We start from the raw sequence: 18,678 nt of genomic DNA, 5'->3' as shown, positions 1-18,678 counted from the left end.
GATAACTGTCTACGCCATACAGTTAACGAGTCTAATTTTCCACGCAATTGGAATTTCCAACAATTTTGCGAATGGATTAATTCATGATGAACGGAAAAATGTACACATACACATCGCATTATGTTGGGATCAGAGAAAATATTTTTCTGTGTTGTTAAGTTTGCAAATATTGCCTGACTTGTGAAATTCATGAAAATAAAAACCCTGTGAGATATGTGGCATATACAGTATTCAACTTGTATGTAAGTATAAATGTATGCTGGTCTATTTATATACATATACAATGATAGGGAGAGATAGATTGAGACAGAGAGAAAGAAAAAAAAAGAGAAACAAAGAAACAAACAAAGCGAGGGTTGATCAGGGCTAATAGTAGTTTTTAGTTTGAGCCCCCCCCCCCCCCCCCCCTCCTCATGATGCTTAGAGGACACAAAATACAATCAAAAGTCATATTGGCCAGATCAAGAGCAATAGGATATGAGTGCTTACCACTGACTCCATGTCTTGTAGTGTGATTGGCTTGCCAGCCATCATCGTGTAGAATGGTCGGATGAAGAAAGCTGCAACAAAACATAAAAACAGAGGTGTACTTTATCATCATCATTACCCAACTTTTGAACATAGTGACCATGAGAGAGATGCTAAAAGCATGTGCCATAGCATACATGTTCCACAGCACTTACACAAACCAAGAGTAAATGCCAAGACATGAAGGCAACATCTCCACAAGAAAGAAATGAAACAAAACATGAGATTGACTTCAAGCATTTTAACTCCTTAAACAGTCAGAGATTGTTACATTACACAGTAGAAGCAAAACACACAGGTAGACATTATCATGTTTGTTTGACAATTATCAAAACGAGAGTTGCATAAATGTCCTGTATTTTGTTTTGAATAGAACTAATAAATGGGCAAACATTCAGATGTGGAATGGTAGGTTTTCCTTGCTTTTAAGTGAATGTTTACAAGGACTATCCAATTATAGTTGGTGATTTTTTTTTGTTTTGTTGTTTTTGTTTTATGTTTTTTTGGTTCTGTGAAGAAATACTGACAGAATTGTAGACCTTATAATGCTAAACACAATACAAGATAAGAGAACATCACATTCAAGGGTGTTTAACCCGGTGAAGTGGTCCCGCCTAACATCCACCTGGACCCCATGGAAGACCAGCTTAGTGTAGCTGAATATGGGCTATCCAGCCATCTTCTCAGATGGAAATGAACAAACAAACAAGGAACTTCAAATAATCTCTTCTTGTTCCTTTTGTAAGTCAATACTCATTAACCGTGCAATGCTGCAATATTGAGAGAAATCACGAAATTTGTCACAAACAATATTTCCACTAATTTAGAGCCATGTGGTCACAACCTACTGCAATCAACCAAACAAAGCATGCATATCAAGAGAACTTGGAAGGCATCAGTTGACAACACCACATTTCTAACATGGGACTAAGCATAATTTATCCCCCACTCCCCTCTCCTCTGCCCCCCCCCCCCCCCCCCAAAAAAAAAATGCCTCCAGGCTGCCAAAACTCACCGTCAAGGAGTTTGCCATGGAAGACAGCCATTCCTGCCACTCTTCCGATGAACTTGAAGTAGGAGATGTGATCCTCGTTGCATATTCCAGAGTCAGGGTTGATTTGCAGTGTGTAGTTGTCCCTTCAAGGTTATGAAAAAAGATCAGAGGAATAATATACACAACCCACTTACATTACACGTTTCATCGTCAAGAGTATTATGGACTAATGGTTGATTCATTCATCTGTCTTTCATTTTGTATTCAAGACAATAGGATCTGAGAAAACAAGTGCTGATGAAGAAATGTGACAAAAGACATATCTAGCAATAAAAATTATTGAACATAAACATATTTGAGAAGAGTGAAAAGTAAACACAATTCACAGTAAATACTGTAACCTCATCACTTCTGATAAACAAATGTACATCACACCACATAGCTGTGTTGGCATGCCACTTTAGTGATAATATCATTACTTGGGCCTCGTCATATTTTCACCTTTTGAATTCATGGACAACAAAAGCCACTAGAAGATCTTTTTTTCTTTTAATCATCTTCAGTGAATGGTCAGGAATTACACAGAAACACAATCTACTTTCTCAATCTGCAAGTTGAGGCCAAGAAAAACATCCTTGACTAATGTTCAAGCTGCACAGCAAACACATAATCGGGAAAGTGCATCCTTGCCGTTCCAGATTGATTTGAGACCTCTTTGCTCTCTGCATTTTACAACCCATATTTTCAAGATGTTGTCTCAGTTATTCATGTTTAGACTGAAAAATGTGATCAAAATAACACTGCCTGTAGCGGGTTAAAAAAGGTGTGTTGATAGCACTTACATTGCTGAATACTCAAAGAGTCCATAGTAAGGGTTGAACATTTCTTTGGACAGAAGAAAGAACCACTCCCTGTGGGAAGAGAACATTGTATTGACATAAATGTGAGATAAAATGATTCAAAGTAATGAGGAATTTTAAGAATCACCATGCAAACACCTATGCAATGACATAATTAACATCTTACTTCCCTGTACATTCATTTGAAAAGTGGTACATCTTTACTACATAAAAAATACACCTTGGTTTGAAAATCGAAGATATTCAAACTTACAAAGGAATAGAAAACAATAGTAGAATTCAGAGCTTAACTTGAAGATTGTAACTCATGTGGGTGCAGATGGCAGTGCATACATAGAAATTGAACCACAGATTATTTTGGTAATGTTTCTAATGGCCCATCACCATTCTTGTAATGGTACTTGATTTCCTGGTCAGAAGGTGGTCCTACTCCCACAAACATGGAACCCTATGTCAGGGCACCTCATTACCTGGCGACGCCTCCGTAGTCTAGACCCGTCTCCCCTGTGAATTCAATCCAGAGCCTGGCCTTGAGGAGGTCTGCATTCCTGACGCTGCTGATGCCTCGGTACGAGTCCTCCAGCAGGTTGTTCCGATGCACCTTCAGCTCATACCGGTTGGGAATATTGTTCTGCAGACAGAGAGCAAGTTTTCATGTAATTCTATGAGTCTACTGAACAGTCAAAAGCTGGGCTGTCTTTATTTGTTTCTTTGTTTGTTTGTTTTTGAAAATGTCTGCATTTCTTTTTAAAAGGGATTTCTTTTTAAAAGGATAATCTTACACTTTTCAAAATAGCACATGATTCCAAATCATTCAAAAATGATACAGGTGTCAACCTACTTAACCCTCAAGCCAGGGTATAACTCTGCCACTGGTCATCAAACCTGAGGTAGCTATAACTCACTGGAAGGCAAGTAAAATAAATGTGTAGATGGCAGTAAAAAGTATAAGGCCTTACCAAGACAAAGTATATGGCCTTGCCAGTGCAAAGTATCAGGCTTTGTCTAAATGCCCATTTGGACAAGTGGGGGAAATATGTTACATGCTGTCTAGATGTAACGCATGTGAGACCATACATCACATCCAGACAAACACCCAAGCAATAAGCATCCAACATCCAAGCGTGTATGCATATAACAGCTTGAAGTCACTACTTTTGAATCGTCACTTTCAAACCAGCCATTTCAGAGAGCAACTTTGCATGGAGATAGGGGAATGCCAGACAATTCTTTGAAGATGATGAATAAAATAACAAGACATACTGCACCATTCCTTTAAGTCCATCATACAGAGACATGGAAACTGCACAAATACTTCTATAACTGCACATAAGTCTTCTGAGTTATAGTAGCACACAGGCAAAAAAAAAAAAATAACAACAGCAATAACAACTGACTGGCATAGCTATTTCTCATGTTGCTTTTGGCTGTTGCTATGACTGTTGCTATCACAACAAGTCTCTGTAAAATTCAGTCCTCCACACAGTGGGGTCTACAAACAAGGGTCGTATGGCAAGAAATCACTGAAATGTACTCACTGGTTTTCTTAGCTGCTGTTTTAACAGGTCGTATTTCACCTTGTAGTCTCTTGAATAGGGTACCGCCTGTATGGTGAAGATGACAACATCTAAACATTATCTTGAGCCACTACAAATGTATGCATAAAAAAATATAAAAAATCTACTGTTGGTACTTGAAACATTGTAGAAACGTACTCAAAGCTTGTACAAACAGAAGACCTCAATAATAATCACAGGAGATGCATAGTAATAGACTAGGCATGACAGCCTAAAAGATTTGATAGTGCAGAAGTTTGCACATGTGTTCTTGCCTGCCTCATACATGAGAGCAGAGTGATTTTGCAACACAGGGGATGAAATAATACTAGTACTAAAGAAACATCACTGACTGCACAATGCTTGGAAGCAACGGACATGAATCTTAATCTTTGGCGCCAAGTCCCTCAACATAGTTACCGAAGGCTCCTGGCTCACTATTGTAAAGCCCGCCGCACACCACACAACTCACGACTATACGACTGACAGACTTTGGATCTGAAATAAGCAAGTGTGTTATTCTGAGACCATTGTGATTTATTTTGGATCTAAAGTTTGTCAGTCGTATAGTCATGAGTCTTATAGTGTGTGGCGGATGGTAGAAAGACTGCAAATAACAACACAGCTATGACGACTGCAGAACATTCAATAATATTGTCAAAATACTCGGTTCCTTACATCTCTTCAAGCCATAAGACGTAAATCAATCACGTTAAAATCATGATTCTGCACTTCAACAATTAGCAGCTCACTGTCTTTCTTGTTACATGCACTGGTTACAGGTAATATTTAACAGATTTCAAGAACACAAAACCACAAAGGTTAAAGATACTTCAGAACAGAGTGACTCACAGGTCCTGCTATTGCTGGGTTCTGCAACCTTGGATCTTCCCATTGGGTGGATTTGGTAGCTGGGTTGAGTGGAAAGAACAAAGCATATGATAAATACAAATCATATATATTTTGTTTGCTTCATGTCTAATTTCAAAACAACAAATACACACACAGAGAAGGGACAAAAGTTTAATATTCCAACTCAGGTATCATTTGGAAGGGAATCTTATTCAAAAAAAAAAAGAAAGAAAGAAAAAGGATCCCAATCCCAGTCATTGTTACATATTTTTTGAGCTGGCACCATCCCATACTGCCTTGTAACTAATAATCACTGCCACTGTATAAACAGCATCTGGTATGGATATGATACCTGTCTGTACTAAATCAATTCAACAAATATGCACAAGTCTGCGCTGTATTGAATAGTCTACAGAGTCTACAGAAACGGAGCGACCAGAAGATGGCAGCACATGAGAAGCTATTCTACGGTACAGTTTGTGCAAAAAGTGGTGTTTTCGAACCCAAAGTTGGTTAGGAGCTCAAGGGCAGGGGTTGGTTCATTTTGGCAGGGTTTGTCCCCATTCAGCCCTCATCCACAACATACACACATATTCAACGTAAATCAAGGGAAATTTTTGTTTGCACATACAATACCAATACTCCAATACACATTACTAGCCAACAGCACACTGCTGAGATGTTTGATTTGTCACTGGGGTGATATGAAGAGTAAATAATTATTAATGCTTACTGTGATCCACAAAGAAGACTCTGCCATCTGTGTAAACTCTCATCTCCCATCCAGTCTTTGAGGGGGATAAAAAAAGAGAGAAATATTCCTAATGATACATCATAATTTCTTACCTAGAAGAAAACAAAACATATAAACACAGACACTAACCTTCGTACTGAGCTTTCTTCCTTATCTTTTAAACATCATTGTTATTTTGCTTTCTTTTCACTTTTGCACTGACAAAAGAGTAAAACATTCAAATGAACATTTAGTACTGGCAATGCTACTTTATCGATGTAAGACAACTCTACTATCACATGAGAGAAAGAATACACATGCAAAGAAACAAAAATATATATTTTTGCTTTTTGGCACAACATGTATGTACATGCCAACAGGAAAGCTGGTTCTGATACTGCAGTCTCCCATTTCATATTATAAACATGCTACCTTTTTCCCTTCATCTTCAATATTTGTCTTTGCTGTCATAACAAAAGAACCATTCCACATTTTACACTTCATTTACGTCTGCATGACTCTGAACGTCGCAGAATCAAGAAACAAATGTCACAAAACTTCAGAGAGTAATAGCGGATGGTTGGAGGACATTTTGCAGGTTAAGGAGAGAAAGGATGACATGCCTATTGATTTTGCACTCTGTCAAGAGGTCTGGGTTGCCATACTTTTAACAATCAAATGAGACAGGGGAACATGGCTACCCATTTCTCTTCACATTCCTACAGTATTAAAGGCGTTATTATCTCCAAGCTGGCAACAAGCTAAGACCCCTTTCACGCTAGTCACTTGGGTGATCATCCGAGAGATTCAATGGGGAAACAAACACGGAATACTCGCAGAGAATTTCTTTCATAGTAAGGAGTGAGCTCCCAAATGAATTGCTCCCATCCGTTCTTTTACAATGCAAGTACACGTTAGGGTGCATGCGCCAAACAGCCCACAAGACATTGTTGATATGCAGACCTTCACTCCTCACCAAGGAGTTTACCCCTGATGCCTTTCATACTACAGCATCACCTGGAAGTTCGCATGTAGTGTACGCTCAGGAGTTTACTAGGGACAGTTTGAGGGTACGACTTCAGAAAGATCACCCGGCTTTTCATTCCCAATTTTACAAGTCATGCCTTCCATACTACAGTGCCATAAGTGTGAGTTCCTGGGAGAAATTTGCTAAGCAGGAAAGGGGTAACTTTAACAATCGACTACACATTGGCACATTTTCTACCCAGACTCAATGGTTTCCTTTCAAGTCAGAAGACTTGAACCCCGCCCTAACCCCATCCAACTTACCGGTAGTGGTCCTAACTCATCCTGGTGTCTCTGTTTTCTGGGATCTTCCTGCAAAGTTTAAAAGGATGCATTGGAAAATATTGTAAGCAAGGGGGTGTCAACCTCTGCAGATCTAGAAACACTTATCCTAACGTACAGTTGAATTAAAACTTACATGCATGAGGCATAAATCATAGTTTGGTGAAACAAGAGACCCGGGGGTCTTGCACTCACCTGAGTATCGCAAGTTCACCTTTCACGCAGTCACTAATCTAAATTACACACAGCTCTACCAAAATTTGACCAGGCATTCTCAAGTAAAAGATGGAAATGTACAATTAGGGTCCAAATTTTGATCCCCAGGTGGGACAGGGTGCCCATTTGAACAAATTGAGATCCTATCCCCCTAGGGATGCTACCTGCCAAGTTTGGTGAAAATGGGTCATGGGATTCTCAAGAAGAAGATGAAAATGTATAATTTAGGCCCCATTAGGACCCCTCCCCATCCCCCTCACTTGGGTCCCAAGGGGGGCACCCCTGATTCCGCCATGAACAAACTTGAAAGTACAGTCATCAATGTACTAACTCATAGTATTAATTTATCTCTATCAGTTCTGGTTCTAGAGAAGAAGACTTTCAAAGATACCTTAATTTGGGGGGGGGGGGGGTGGGCCCCCTAGGTGGGGCATGATGCCCATTTTAACATTCTAACCCCCTAGGGATGCCACCTGCCAAGTTTGGTGAAAATCCATCATGGGGTTTTCAAGAAGAAGATGAAAATGTATAATTTAGGTCTCCAACATTTGGATCTCTCCATCCCCCCCCCCCCCCACCCCAAAGGGGGCACCCCCGGATCTGCTATGAACAAACTTAGAACTACAGTCATTAATGTACTAACTCATAGTATTCACTTAGCTCTATCACTTCTGGTTCTAGAGAAGAAGATTTTTAAAGATTCCTTAATTTTGGGGGGTTTGGGCCTTTGGCTCAGGTGAGCTAAAAATGGGAAAAGTGCACATACTATCAATGTCAAATCAAATTTCAGAAAAAAAAACAACAATATGTAAAACAAACCCATATTTTCTTCTTTTTGATGAAGAAATAACTTAAATATTGGAAAAGATACACTAGTTGACAGCTTTGCATGAAGTAAGATCATTTATGACAACCCAAGAAACAAAAAGAACAAAAGGGGACATTTATTTTATAATCTTGTCTCCACTTTTGAAGCATTTTTCCTTTTCTGAATATTTTTCAAATGATGTAATTACTACACAAATATTCATAACCATCATCTCAATTTCCCGATGATGAATATTCACTTATGATATCAAAATATTTATATCAAAATATTTCATTTTAGGATAAATTGTCTCTCTTCATTCTGAAATGCACACACACAACACTGACTTAGAATTTCTGCTGTATAGATAATTTCATCTTTCGGATGAGACTAGGAATATGTGTTGCTGATAATTTGTTATTATCAGAGTCTTCTTTCTACTTAAACAGAGAAGTGCAGCAGGCAAACGTCATTTGAGTTCTTACAGCACATCCATAAGCAACCTCAACAACAATTACTCTTACGTATACAGAGAAACATGAAGCAAAAAAAAAAATGAAATAAATGGCAAGAGTCAGAGAGGCTTCCAAGAGGATTCCTGTTTGAACTTTGACCTTGCAAGAAAGGTCAAACTTTACAACAAGTCGCAGTCATCGCCACTTACCCACGACGTCGTCCTCGTGTTGTGATCGATGAAGAATATCTTGCCGTTGGGCGCCTTCTGCATCTGCCATCCGGCCGGTAATGCTCCGAGGGGGTCGTCTGCTGCCGGAATGATGGCTTGTGGTGCAGTGGGCTGTATTTAAGTAGCACAAAGGTAAATCATCATTGGGTGAGAACATTATATGAATCACAATTTAGATCACAAGAACCAAAAACGCTTGCATGCATGCATATGTAGGTATATATTTAATTTTGAAGTTTGCTATGCACCTTGTGAAAAGTTTCTAGAATTCAACATACTTTTCTCATTTACAGATGAAAATAAAAATGAAGAAAGGAACATTCACTCTCTCCGAGTTAAGAGCTGTTGTGAGTTTCCATGGGGGTCTGATTCTAGAATTCCTCCTTTTTCACAAAAGTTTTATGTAACTGAGAATCAAAGAAATAGATCACAGGCTCTCTGACAATTTTACTCGAAGTGTTCTTGTAATAATCATGCTCACTTTCCCATAAGTCCTCATAACTACAAAACCTTTCTGCATTGACAAGTGGCATGAAATCAAGTTCTTTTTGTAACAGTCTGAAGTAAGGATCGTCTATTCTAGAATCAAAGAGTTCTGCTTACCGTTGCGCTCTGTTGTGCATTTGCCTGTAGAAATTAGATTGAGGCAAAGAGGAAGTTAACATTACATGATAACGAGATTCTATGTACATGTCACAAATGCATTTAATAGTATACAGGCTTTTGTCTCTAATGTTCAGTTCTCTACTGACATAAAATTGTCAACATGTTTATAGACATCTACCATCATAACAGCTTTGCACACACTTCTCCATATGAGTTTTGCTCTAAGTTACAACATAACAGAGTCCTTAACTTGTTCAACACACCTCATAGGTCAATCTTTAAATACATGAGATGACTGGAATCAGACAAATGTGTATCACAAATGAATGCTTCCCTCATCTACTCAGTCAAAAACAAATGTAGTATTAAAGAACCATAGGTGTATCATATTTCACACATATTCTTCATTAATTCTGGTTGGCTGGACTCAAGGCAAATGATAATGAGAAACAAAGGAAGAAGACAAAGAGAAGGGGAAGAAAACAGGGAGAAGATGAAGAGGAAGGAAAGTAGAAGAAAACTAGAGAAGCACTCTGAGAGTGCAGACATCTGCCAAGCAGCTACTTTCCACCACTATCTAGTTCTTCCATAATGATCAGTTATTTCCACCCATATATATGCATGCTGAAAGTTGCCCGATTTCCCAATGTACAAGCCTTTTATCACATCATTAATATGCAGTTGCGCAGCGCACCCAGCGTGCCCTAACAGAAACTAAAGCGCGCAGTTTAGTACGCATATGAAAATCTCAAAAAAGCACAGCTTGAACTCCCAATAAAATAAAATCCATAAAATTTCCAGATCACTACCAAATTTCATTTCATTTCATTAGTATTTCAGTCTAATTAATTACGATATATCGTTCGATGATTTATTAAATTGTTAATTATCAGTTTGTTTGTTTGTTTGTTTGTTTGTTTTTTATATATGTGATCTGTTTGTTATTCTTGTCATGTAATGCTCTGTTATCTTGCCAGTGGAGGAAGATTTTCTGTATTTTTTAAATCAGACAATAAATGATTGAATTGAAATTTCAATCATCTGTTCCTTGTGTCATTTTCAGCCTTTCCTGTATGAAGTTTATTCCAAATCCGTTCACAACTTTTTGAGTTATTTTGCACATGGACAAACAAACAGTAATGAAAACATAATCTCCTCCCTTGGTGGAGGTAATAAGAAAAAGAAGAGAAATAGAAGAATAAAAAGGAGAAGACAGAATATGATGACGTCAAAGAACGAGAATGCAAAGGAGCCAGAGAAGAAGAACGAGATGTTAAAGATAAAGGTGGAGATAAAAAAAAAAAGATGAAGAAAAAGAAGATAGTAGAGGAAAAATAATGCCTCCTGCACCACTTTGTAGCAGAGGCATAAAAATAAACCTGAAGAAATAGAGAGAAAAATGACTGTTACTCCTGTTTGACTTGGTGAGAGTCAACTTACTGCCCCCGTGTCCTCATCATCTTGTCCCTCAATCGTGTCCTCCACACTGATCACCCGCCTGGCCAAGAACTGTGCCCGCGCTGCATCCGTCTGGGAGGCCCCTCTCGTGGGTGTTGTCGTGCTCCTGTCCACAAAACAAGGACGAAGTGAATAAAAAGGTCACATTCATGTAGGATGTTTTGGAAACTGTCATCTTAAATTATTGGGGGAATAAATGCAATCTTCTATTTTTTTCAATTTCTGTGGACTGATCAACATCAAGAGGAGGGATGTGAGGAGTTTGGGGTCATGCTTCATGATTTTTTATTTATTTTTTTTCATTATTGACAGGGATAGCCCCTTTGCAATGATAACATCAATGTCTTTCAACTTCTCAAGAGGAAAAATCCATATTGTCTCATTAAATTTATAGTGATATTTTGAGCTTGAGTTACTGGAAAGATCTTTTCACATAAGAATGTTTAAATCAATAGAGCATACTTATCCTCCATCTATTCATCATTTATTTGGAGCTCAAAACTTCAACACATATCATGAATTTGAATAGCAAATAAACAGTGATTACTACTAGTACATGATTAGAAAAAAAATACAAGCAATACTAAGGAAATGGTGTTTTGGGGTGTTTTTTTTTTACCTTGGAAGCAAACAAACACAGCCAAACACACAGACAGACACACACAGGCAGACACAGAGAACACACACACACAAACACACATGACAAATGGGAATGCCTACGGTGCTGTGGGTCTCTCCCACTGCGTCCGCCGGTTGATGTGGTCCACATAGTAGATCCTGCCATTGGCGTCCACACGCTCCTCCCACCCCTGGGGTGTGACTGGCTGTACCTGCGACCGACTCGGGCTCCTCCCCCTTGACTGGTCATTCTCTGCATTGGCATCCACTATCTCCCAGTCATGCTGGAGGTGAAAAGTCACAAAGAAAAGACTTTTAGAAGAAGGAAAATAGAAACATTAATTTACTCCTTGCTTAGGTTTGCATTGCTTCAAATTGCTTTAGGCTTTATCTTGTTCTTTTTTTTTCTCTGTCTTTGATTTTAATGTTTTTTGGTTGTTGATTTTTTTGTTTCTTTCTTTCTTTTTTCTCTGTCCATCTTTTCAAGCGACATGCAGACTCATGAGTGCCTTTTCTGGGGACATTCAACTCTTATGAAGAGGAACTGCACATGAGTTTTTATGTAAATATATAATCATACATATCTCCTCATTCTGCAACACTGTAAGGATAATTCTGTGTGTTCTCTGTAAAGAGGTCATACATCTGGAAGCAGCAGAATCAAATTATTGTAAAAGTGATCTGTGATGACTTTCATGCTTAAGGATTTTATTATCTATTCATGTCAGCAAAAAAAAAAAAAAAAAAAAAGAGTAGCTATGAATTTCTCTATGTTGGACTGCAAATACCCCTTTTTTGCTTTGGTTCACCTCTTACTTGCTGTGCAGAGCTCTCAACCAATCTGTATATATATCCAGAAGCATTTTATTGCAGACTGAAGATATCACTCTCCTTTGCATGGCATTACATTGCAATTTTGTTATGTGGGTGGGGGTGAAAGAGGAATTTTGCACCATTCACCTGGATTAACAAGGGTGAAAATCTGGAATTTTTCCTCCAGATTCCAAATGGTTTGGTGTTAGGTATGTGTTAGTTTGACCTGTTGTCTATGTGTGATGAATGAATGCCAAAATGACATTAAAATAATCATTCCATTGTAAACTTCAAGGGAAGTACATTGAGGGTCACCTGACCAGCTTCTGCTTTTTTCCCCTTTACTTTTTCAAACTTGGGTCTCTGCCCTCTCAGCGGTCATATGATACAGGAAAATATTCTACCACTTCCTGCATTGACATGATCAATTTACAATCAATTTGCACTACTGCGTGGTAATAAGCCAGTATCAAGTATCACGGAAGTGCTGTATTTTCTCTTTGCCAGAAATTGCGCATATAAAATCAGGCCATGGTGCTGTACAAAAAAAGAAAAGAAAAGAAAGAAAACATTTTAAAAAGGTAAAAAGGGGAATGCAACAAAAAAACTTCACAATCAAACTTCTATCAATTAACATTCCTCACACCAAGACTTAATCACCAACACCAGGTAGTTTCATTCGAGATTACCCCTTGACAGGTACCTTGTGTCAATATAACAACAACAGAGCCCAAACAACCTGCTGGTCTACTCCTTGTTTGCTTTTTATCTTGATTTCTTACAATGCTAGTACATGAAGGCACAGGTGTTTATCTAGCCATAGTGCATTGGGGCATTTTGTTTCTTTTTGTTTAGTTTGTTCCTCTACCTTGGTTAGTTTCATGTGTATCATTCCATCACATAACATACTTCAGAATTATGTATTTCTGGATACATTATTCCAGACTACACCAAGTGCACATGCAAAATTTAGAGTACAGATAAGTAAAACTCAATTGCACTAGATTCTATGTGAAAGGATGTCTAGTCAGAATTAGCTGATCGACACATGGAGATGTGTAGTCAGCGATGATATGAATCACTGAGCTTCTGACGTATGATAATGAAAACTCACAAAAAGAAAAATAAAGAATTTCATATCAATTGTCACTGCAAAAACACATTGACAAAAAATTTGTAAAGAAGTGTAGTTAAAAGTTTATCTCATTCAGACACTAAAGGCATGCTCTCATAATTTCTTATTCATTTCGTATACAGCAATGGCAAAAATCTCATAATTCAGCATATGAATATAAAACTTGCCTGAAAACCACCCAAAATAAATAAGAACAAATGTTAACTCTGATGTGTCCTGGTATTGGAACATGCTTTTACTTGTAATAGCTAAAGAGAACAATTCTTTTTTTCAGAATTTCACATACAATATACATGAAAAATTGTGAGGGTATGACATCATCGGCTTGCTCATTTGAGTATTCATTTATAAGGACTGGTCAAGAAATATTTTCTGAAAAAATCTGAAATTTCAAAATGTCATATCTTCCTTATTTCTCATCCATTTTTTGTCATTTTTGTATTGTTCTGCAGGGAATAATTTTTTCTTTCTTTTGAAGCTTATTCATTTTTGGAATGGATTTCCTCTTTAAGAGACAAGTTATAAATAAGAATAAATGTGGTTGCAATGATCTCACTTTCCAGAAGTATACTATGGGGATGTTTCATCTCATTTTGACATCTTGTTTCCATTGTTTTTTTACTTTGTGTTTGTTGTTGTTGTTGTTTTTTGGTTTGTTTGTTTGTTTTTTGCTGTTTTGATTTATTTTTGCAGGTGCATCCTGCACTGACCTTAACTGCACAATGTTTAAGAACTTGTCAGTTGCTCTGCAATGCTCCCGCCCTCCACCAAATTCTATGACATCTTCCCAAGAGCTTTTTATATCATTGTGTACATAGTGTGGTGATATTTTCAGAATAAGCCACTCCGGGGTTCCACTTTGCGTATGAGCAGGAAAAGTTCATTTGTACTGAGAGACAGTTAGGTTTTTAAATTCACTGAGATAAGCATCTGTGATGTAATGATTATTCATGTAATCCCTATAAGTGGTGCCTGCTGGTTTATCCATTTGACAGCAAGCCTGGTATCTGGCAATGCTAACAGTTAAAGTTTGTTAATTCATTCAATACAACACAATGAAATGGATGCTTTCCCAAGTGTTCACTGGCAAACCATTCTGGTCACCTGATCTACGCAGGTTCATTCTTTGTTTGAATACTGTATGAGTTCCATGAATGGCTATATTCGACAAGCTGATGCAATATGTCGCTTTGAATTGAGTAAAGTTCCTAACCAACTGAGAGAAAAGAAAGGTCATTTGTACCCATGTGCACATGAGCTATCTCCGAACTGGCTTATTGGGACCATCACATTTTGTTATAACTTTGGGTAGCAATGACCCTTGCCATATTCCACCAATAAGCCAAGCATAATGATACTGCTTTGAAGTCTTTTACTTTTTTAGTTCCTGGGCAGTTTATGGAAGCTTAGAACTAGATCAGGATCTTTAACTCCTGATGTTTTCCCACAATTTGCATTCTAATCAATGTATTTCATTTGAATACAATCATAGCAATCACGCAAGCTTTACCACATCTGTATGAAAACCAATCTTTATACCATTATAACCAAATAAGCAACTGAGTAAATAGCAATATTTCAACATTAGACTCTGCTTTTTGACAGATGCTTCCCTTGCTTGCCAGCAATCATATGATTGTAAGATAATTTCCTGCCATAGCACATTTCCATTTTACATGCCAAGTTTGATGCAATTGCATTTCATGCTCCTTGGGTTACTGTATAAAATGTGACATTTGGCCTTAGACCATGACCTTTATCAAGATTTTCTTCAAAAATTTGTAAATGAATTGTATTGTCACACATCCTGGTAAACTTGATCAATTATTGTATTCAAAAAAAGTGTAATGCAACTTTACTAGCCTAACATGTCAGAACATCTCGCATATCACAAATCCTGCATTGATAACAAAGATGAAAATGCTGTGAAGAAGGTAAGTCACTCCAAATATATGTGACTTTGCATCACAAAATCAACAAAAAGTTGCTCAAACCATTTCCATTTTCTTTTTGATAGTCAAATTTTGAATGAGGCCATTCTCAGGTTTGAAATGACATAAAATTCACCAAAACTGGATATCCCTCACCAACCCAAATAAGCAAATTACAATCAAACATGCAGGCATGTTACTAAGAGAAAAGGAGCTTTGAGGTTAGGGCTCTATTCATGTGCAATGAGTCACCCTTCAATGTGTGTAAAAATGCAAAGGGGATTAAAAACTCCATGGCAACCACTGTGAGGGGATTATCGGATTAACAAGAGACATTAGCACATTCTATTCAAGACAGGTCAAATTATTTCATTTACTGCTAACTATTCTCTCTCTCTTTTAAACTATCTTTTTCTCTTTTAAACTTTCGTAGGACTTCCTTCACATACACATGATTTTGCAACTCACAGGCAGAAGATGAAAAACGAGCGCTAGACCCACTGAGTGTAGTGCTCACCCCAGTATCGCAAGTACAGCTCCTACACATTCTTGGAGGCTATAATCCAAGGAGCACTGAGCAGACTTGGGGAGCTTTGGGGGATCTCCAGGGGGGCATGGTGTTCATGTGTATATTCTATCACATTGGCAATAATACCTGCCAAGTTTGGAGAAAATTGAACCATGAGTTTTCTTGATTTGCGAAATGCAGACACTCACTAATGTGCATTGTGTCTACTCACAGCATTCCTGGTTTTTATTTTCTTTTAATTTTACAATTTAGGGGTTTTCAACCCACTCAAGTGAGCTGGTAACCCAAAACCTCCCCCTCCCTCCACAAACAAAGGTCTATAAAAACTGTAAAATCACTAATTATACTTAATTTATGCTTTCAAAACTGTGCATTTAGATAGGAAAAGGGTGACTCTTGCCAGAAAGCACATTAACACTACATCATCAATTGACCTCAAATTATATGTTTTAAGGTCTACTGGAAATTCAACCTATGCAACTCTTTGCAGGTTTTGTGATGCACGGTCACATATTTATTGCGTGTGAATTGGCGGGTACAGTATATCATGCATGCCAATGTGTGAAGACATGATTTGTAGCCATGTTGTATACAGAATATTGCACTGCACCTACAACCACTGTCATGTTAAATGTGTGATGTGAGCAAGTTTAACATTTCTCCAGATAAGAAAAACATCATTTCACGTCATATGTCTGTTATTATTTGCATGCCTGACTAAAAAAAAGGAGAGAAAAAAAATCATTCATATACTGCATCTGTGGTGTCGCTAAAAAAAGAAAATGAAACAATCAACGAAATAAAATGAAAACACATGCTACTAATAGTTGATACACCCAAATGAGTGAGCAACAAAGTTGGGATGGAAATTTTAAAAAAAAACTTAAATCGCAGTGATTTCAACCAACCGAACGTGGGCCACGTGAGCGTAGCAATGTCAACCTGAGCTATGGAAATTATAAAGCAAATAGAAAACAAAATGAAATTAAAGATAGAAATTCCTTTGGTTGAATGTGATTTCCTGAGCATTATGAGAAGAAATGCACTACACAGCTTAGACAAAATAATTCATTGTGGCCCACTTAAATTATGTCAACCAATCACCAACACCATGTATTCTTCACTATAGCATGACCATCGTTTTTATTTTTGTTTTTAATAATCAACTAAGAATTTTCTGTGTGAATTTAGCTAACTCACAGCTTCAGAGCGTACAATATATCATCTTATTTTTGTTTTTGTTTTAAACAAATGTAAAAATATATTTGACTCTAAGCTCACCAATGCAGGGTTCTAAAATACTAGCCCCCATGTGTTTTCATCTGTACCATTCCATCTGCACTTGGCATTAAACATATGCACATATCCTCTTCAACTACTCCCCAGTAACACATGTGAGGCATTTGGCGCCTTCTGAGCTGGGGCAAAACCATGGCCATAGCTGGGCAGATACAAATATGCTAGTATGTCTAATGTACATGCATCTCTCCCTATCAACGAACCTCAGTACTGAGTATATGTACAGTAAAGCTGTGGAGTGAATGGACAGGCATTACTGCACTTACGAAAGCCTCTGTGTCAAACGGCAAAAACAACATCTCCCAAAAATGACTGTGACCCTCTCATTTGCAAAAATATATGTAAACAAAAATAACAGCTTTTGCAGTATCTCTCTGACTAACATGCTACAATGTAGCCAAGTATTTCGATAATCACCTCCTCTTCCTCTTCCTCCTGCTGAACCTCCAAGTCCGGGACGTTCTCCTCATGGACAAACCCCAGAGCCATGCGGAGACTGCCGCGCACCCTGGATCTGGAACTGGACCACGGAGATGGCAATAAACCAAAAGCAAAACAAAACACAGAACCACACCTTTAAACAGAGTTCAACAAACTTCCATCTGTGTGATGTACGAATTAATGAATGTCATAAAAGTCACATCTGTACAGCTAAGCATGCTGTGCTGAATACATATGATAACCACACATTATCCAAGAATATGTTTCCCTACCATTATAATGTGACAAACAGAAATGAAATATTTAACATGCTAAAACTAGGTCTTTCTTACAAATGATATCACTATCATCACACATATATGTGTACATAGATACTATTTTATTTCCCTTGTGTAAAATGAAAGCTACAGCAACAGAAAGATTTCAACTCTGTTTGTAGCACATTATTTATGGTATGGAGTTTGGATTTCTCCAATTTCCATATGATGCATGAAAATGTCAAAAAAACAAACACCTTTCTGAACAGTCAGCAGTAACATTGTTAACTTAAAATTGTGAATATAGGATATACCAAGCTTCAGGATACCCCTACAATCACTTCAAAGTGGTTGCTTTTACATTTGACAATCACTTTTTACTTTTGCCCTGTGCACAATAACAAGTGAGCACTGCACTCCAATAGACCCACAAACATTATGGCCCTTATACTCAATAGTAAATTTTTCAGTTTGGCTTATCTACCACTTACATATGTCTGGGCTTGTAGTATCTAATGTTGATGAATAATATTTTAATGCATCCCTGAGATGTTCTTTATTGACAATGTGACCTTCACTGAAAATATTGGCTGGTTATTTTTCAACTGGTATCATGATGCACGGTCATATGTGTCTTCTAGTTCTAAACCTTGAAAACAGTGTAAAGTTTTGTTGTCTTTGCTTGTGATTTTGTTCTGTTTGTGTGTGTGTGTGTGTGTTTGAGTGTTTGTTTGTAAGAACGGGCCTGGAGTGAGGCAAGTATTCATGTGAAAGTATTCATATATCATCCCTCTTGCTCTCAGGCATGTACTTCTCCTCTTAAAGGTGATGGTTACCTCCTGGGTCGCAGAACATATCCCTTGTCTTGTAACTCCTGGCCTGGTCCTACTGTCTGGATATACGTAGATGTACATGAATAAAAGGAAAAAAAAACAGAACAATGATAACATTCTTTGACTAACAACAACAATCTTTTGTGGACCAATATATTTCTCGATGACATGATATTGCATGGATTAGATAACAACATAACAGACTCAGATGTAGGAAA

At 37.7% G+C, this 18,678-nt stretch overlaps 1 protein-coding gene across 1 annotated transcript in view; it reads right to left on the bottom strand.

The window, feature by feature from the left end:
• Window positions 1–489: 489 nt before the first annotated feature.
• Window positions 490–18,678, bottom strand: part of LOC139740464 (E3 ubiquitin-protein ligase NEDD4-like) — a gene marked incomplete at its 3' end in the record, with an annotated part of 60,072 nt that continues 41,883 nt past the window's right edge. The window contains exons 7-20 of the mRNA XM_071651058.1: window positions 18,464–18,519; window positions 17,347–17,449; window positions 11,325–11,506; window positions 10,587–10,710; window positions 9,144–9,167; window positions 8,520–8,651; window positions 6,814–6,861; window positions 5,524–5,578; window positions 4,791–4,849; window positions 3,921–3,986; window positions 2,853–3,013; window positions 2,365–2,433; window positions 1,544–1,665; window positions 490–560 (exon numbers count right to left, since the gene is read on the bottom strand). Of these exons, the coding sequence (XP_071507159.1) occupies window positions 490–560; window positions 1,544–1,665; window positions 2,365–2,433; window positions 2,853–3,013; window positions 3,921–3,986; window positions 4,791–4,849; window positions 5,524–5,578; window positions 6,814–6,861; window positions 8,520–8,651; window positions 9,144–9,167; window positions 10,587–10,710; window positions 11,325–11,506; window positions 17,347–17,449; window positions 18,464–18,519 (1,272 nt within the window). The remainder of the gene's footprint in view (window positions 561–1,543; window positions 1,666–2,364; window positions 2,434–2,852; window positions 3,014–3,920; window positions 3,987–4,790; window positions 4,850–5,523; window positions 5,579–6,813; window positions 6,862–8,519; window positions 8,652–9,143; window positions 9,168–10,586; window positions 10,711–11,324; window positions 11,507–17,346; window positions 17,450–18,463; window positions 18,520–18,678) is intronic.

This window comes from Diadema antillarum, unplaced genomic scaffold (assembly GCF_040938485.1).
Source record: "Diadema antillarum isolate AM-2024a unplaced genomic scaffold, OU_Dant_1.0 seq00000854_RagTag, whole genome shotgun sequence".
Lineage (NCBI taxonomy): Eukaryota > Metazoa > Echinodermata > Echinoidea > Diadematoida > Diadematidae > Diadema > Diadema antillarum.
This window is presented reverse-complemented; position numbering and strand designations above follow the sequence as displayed.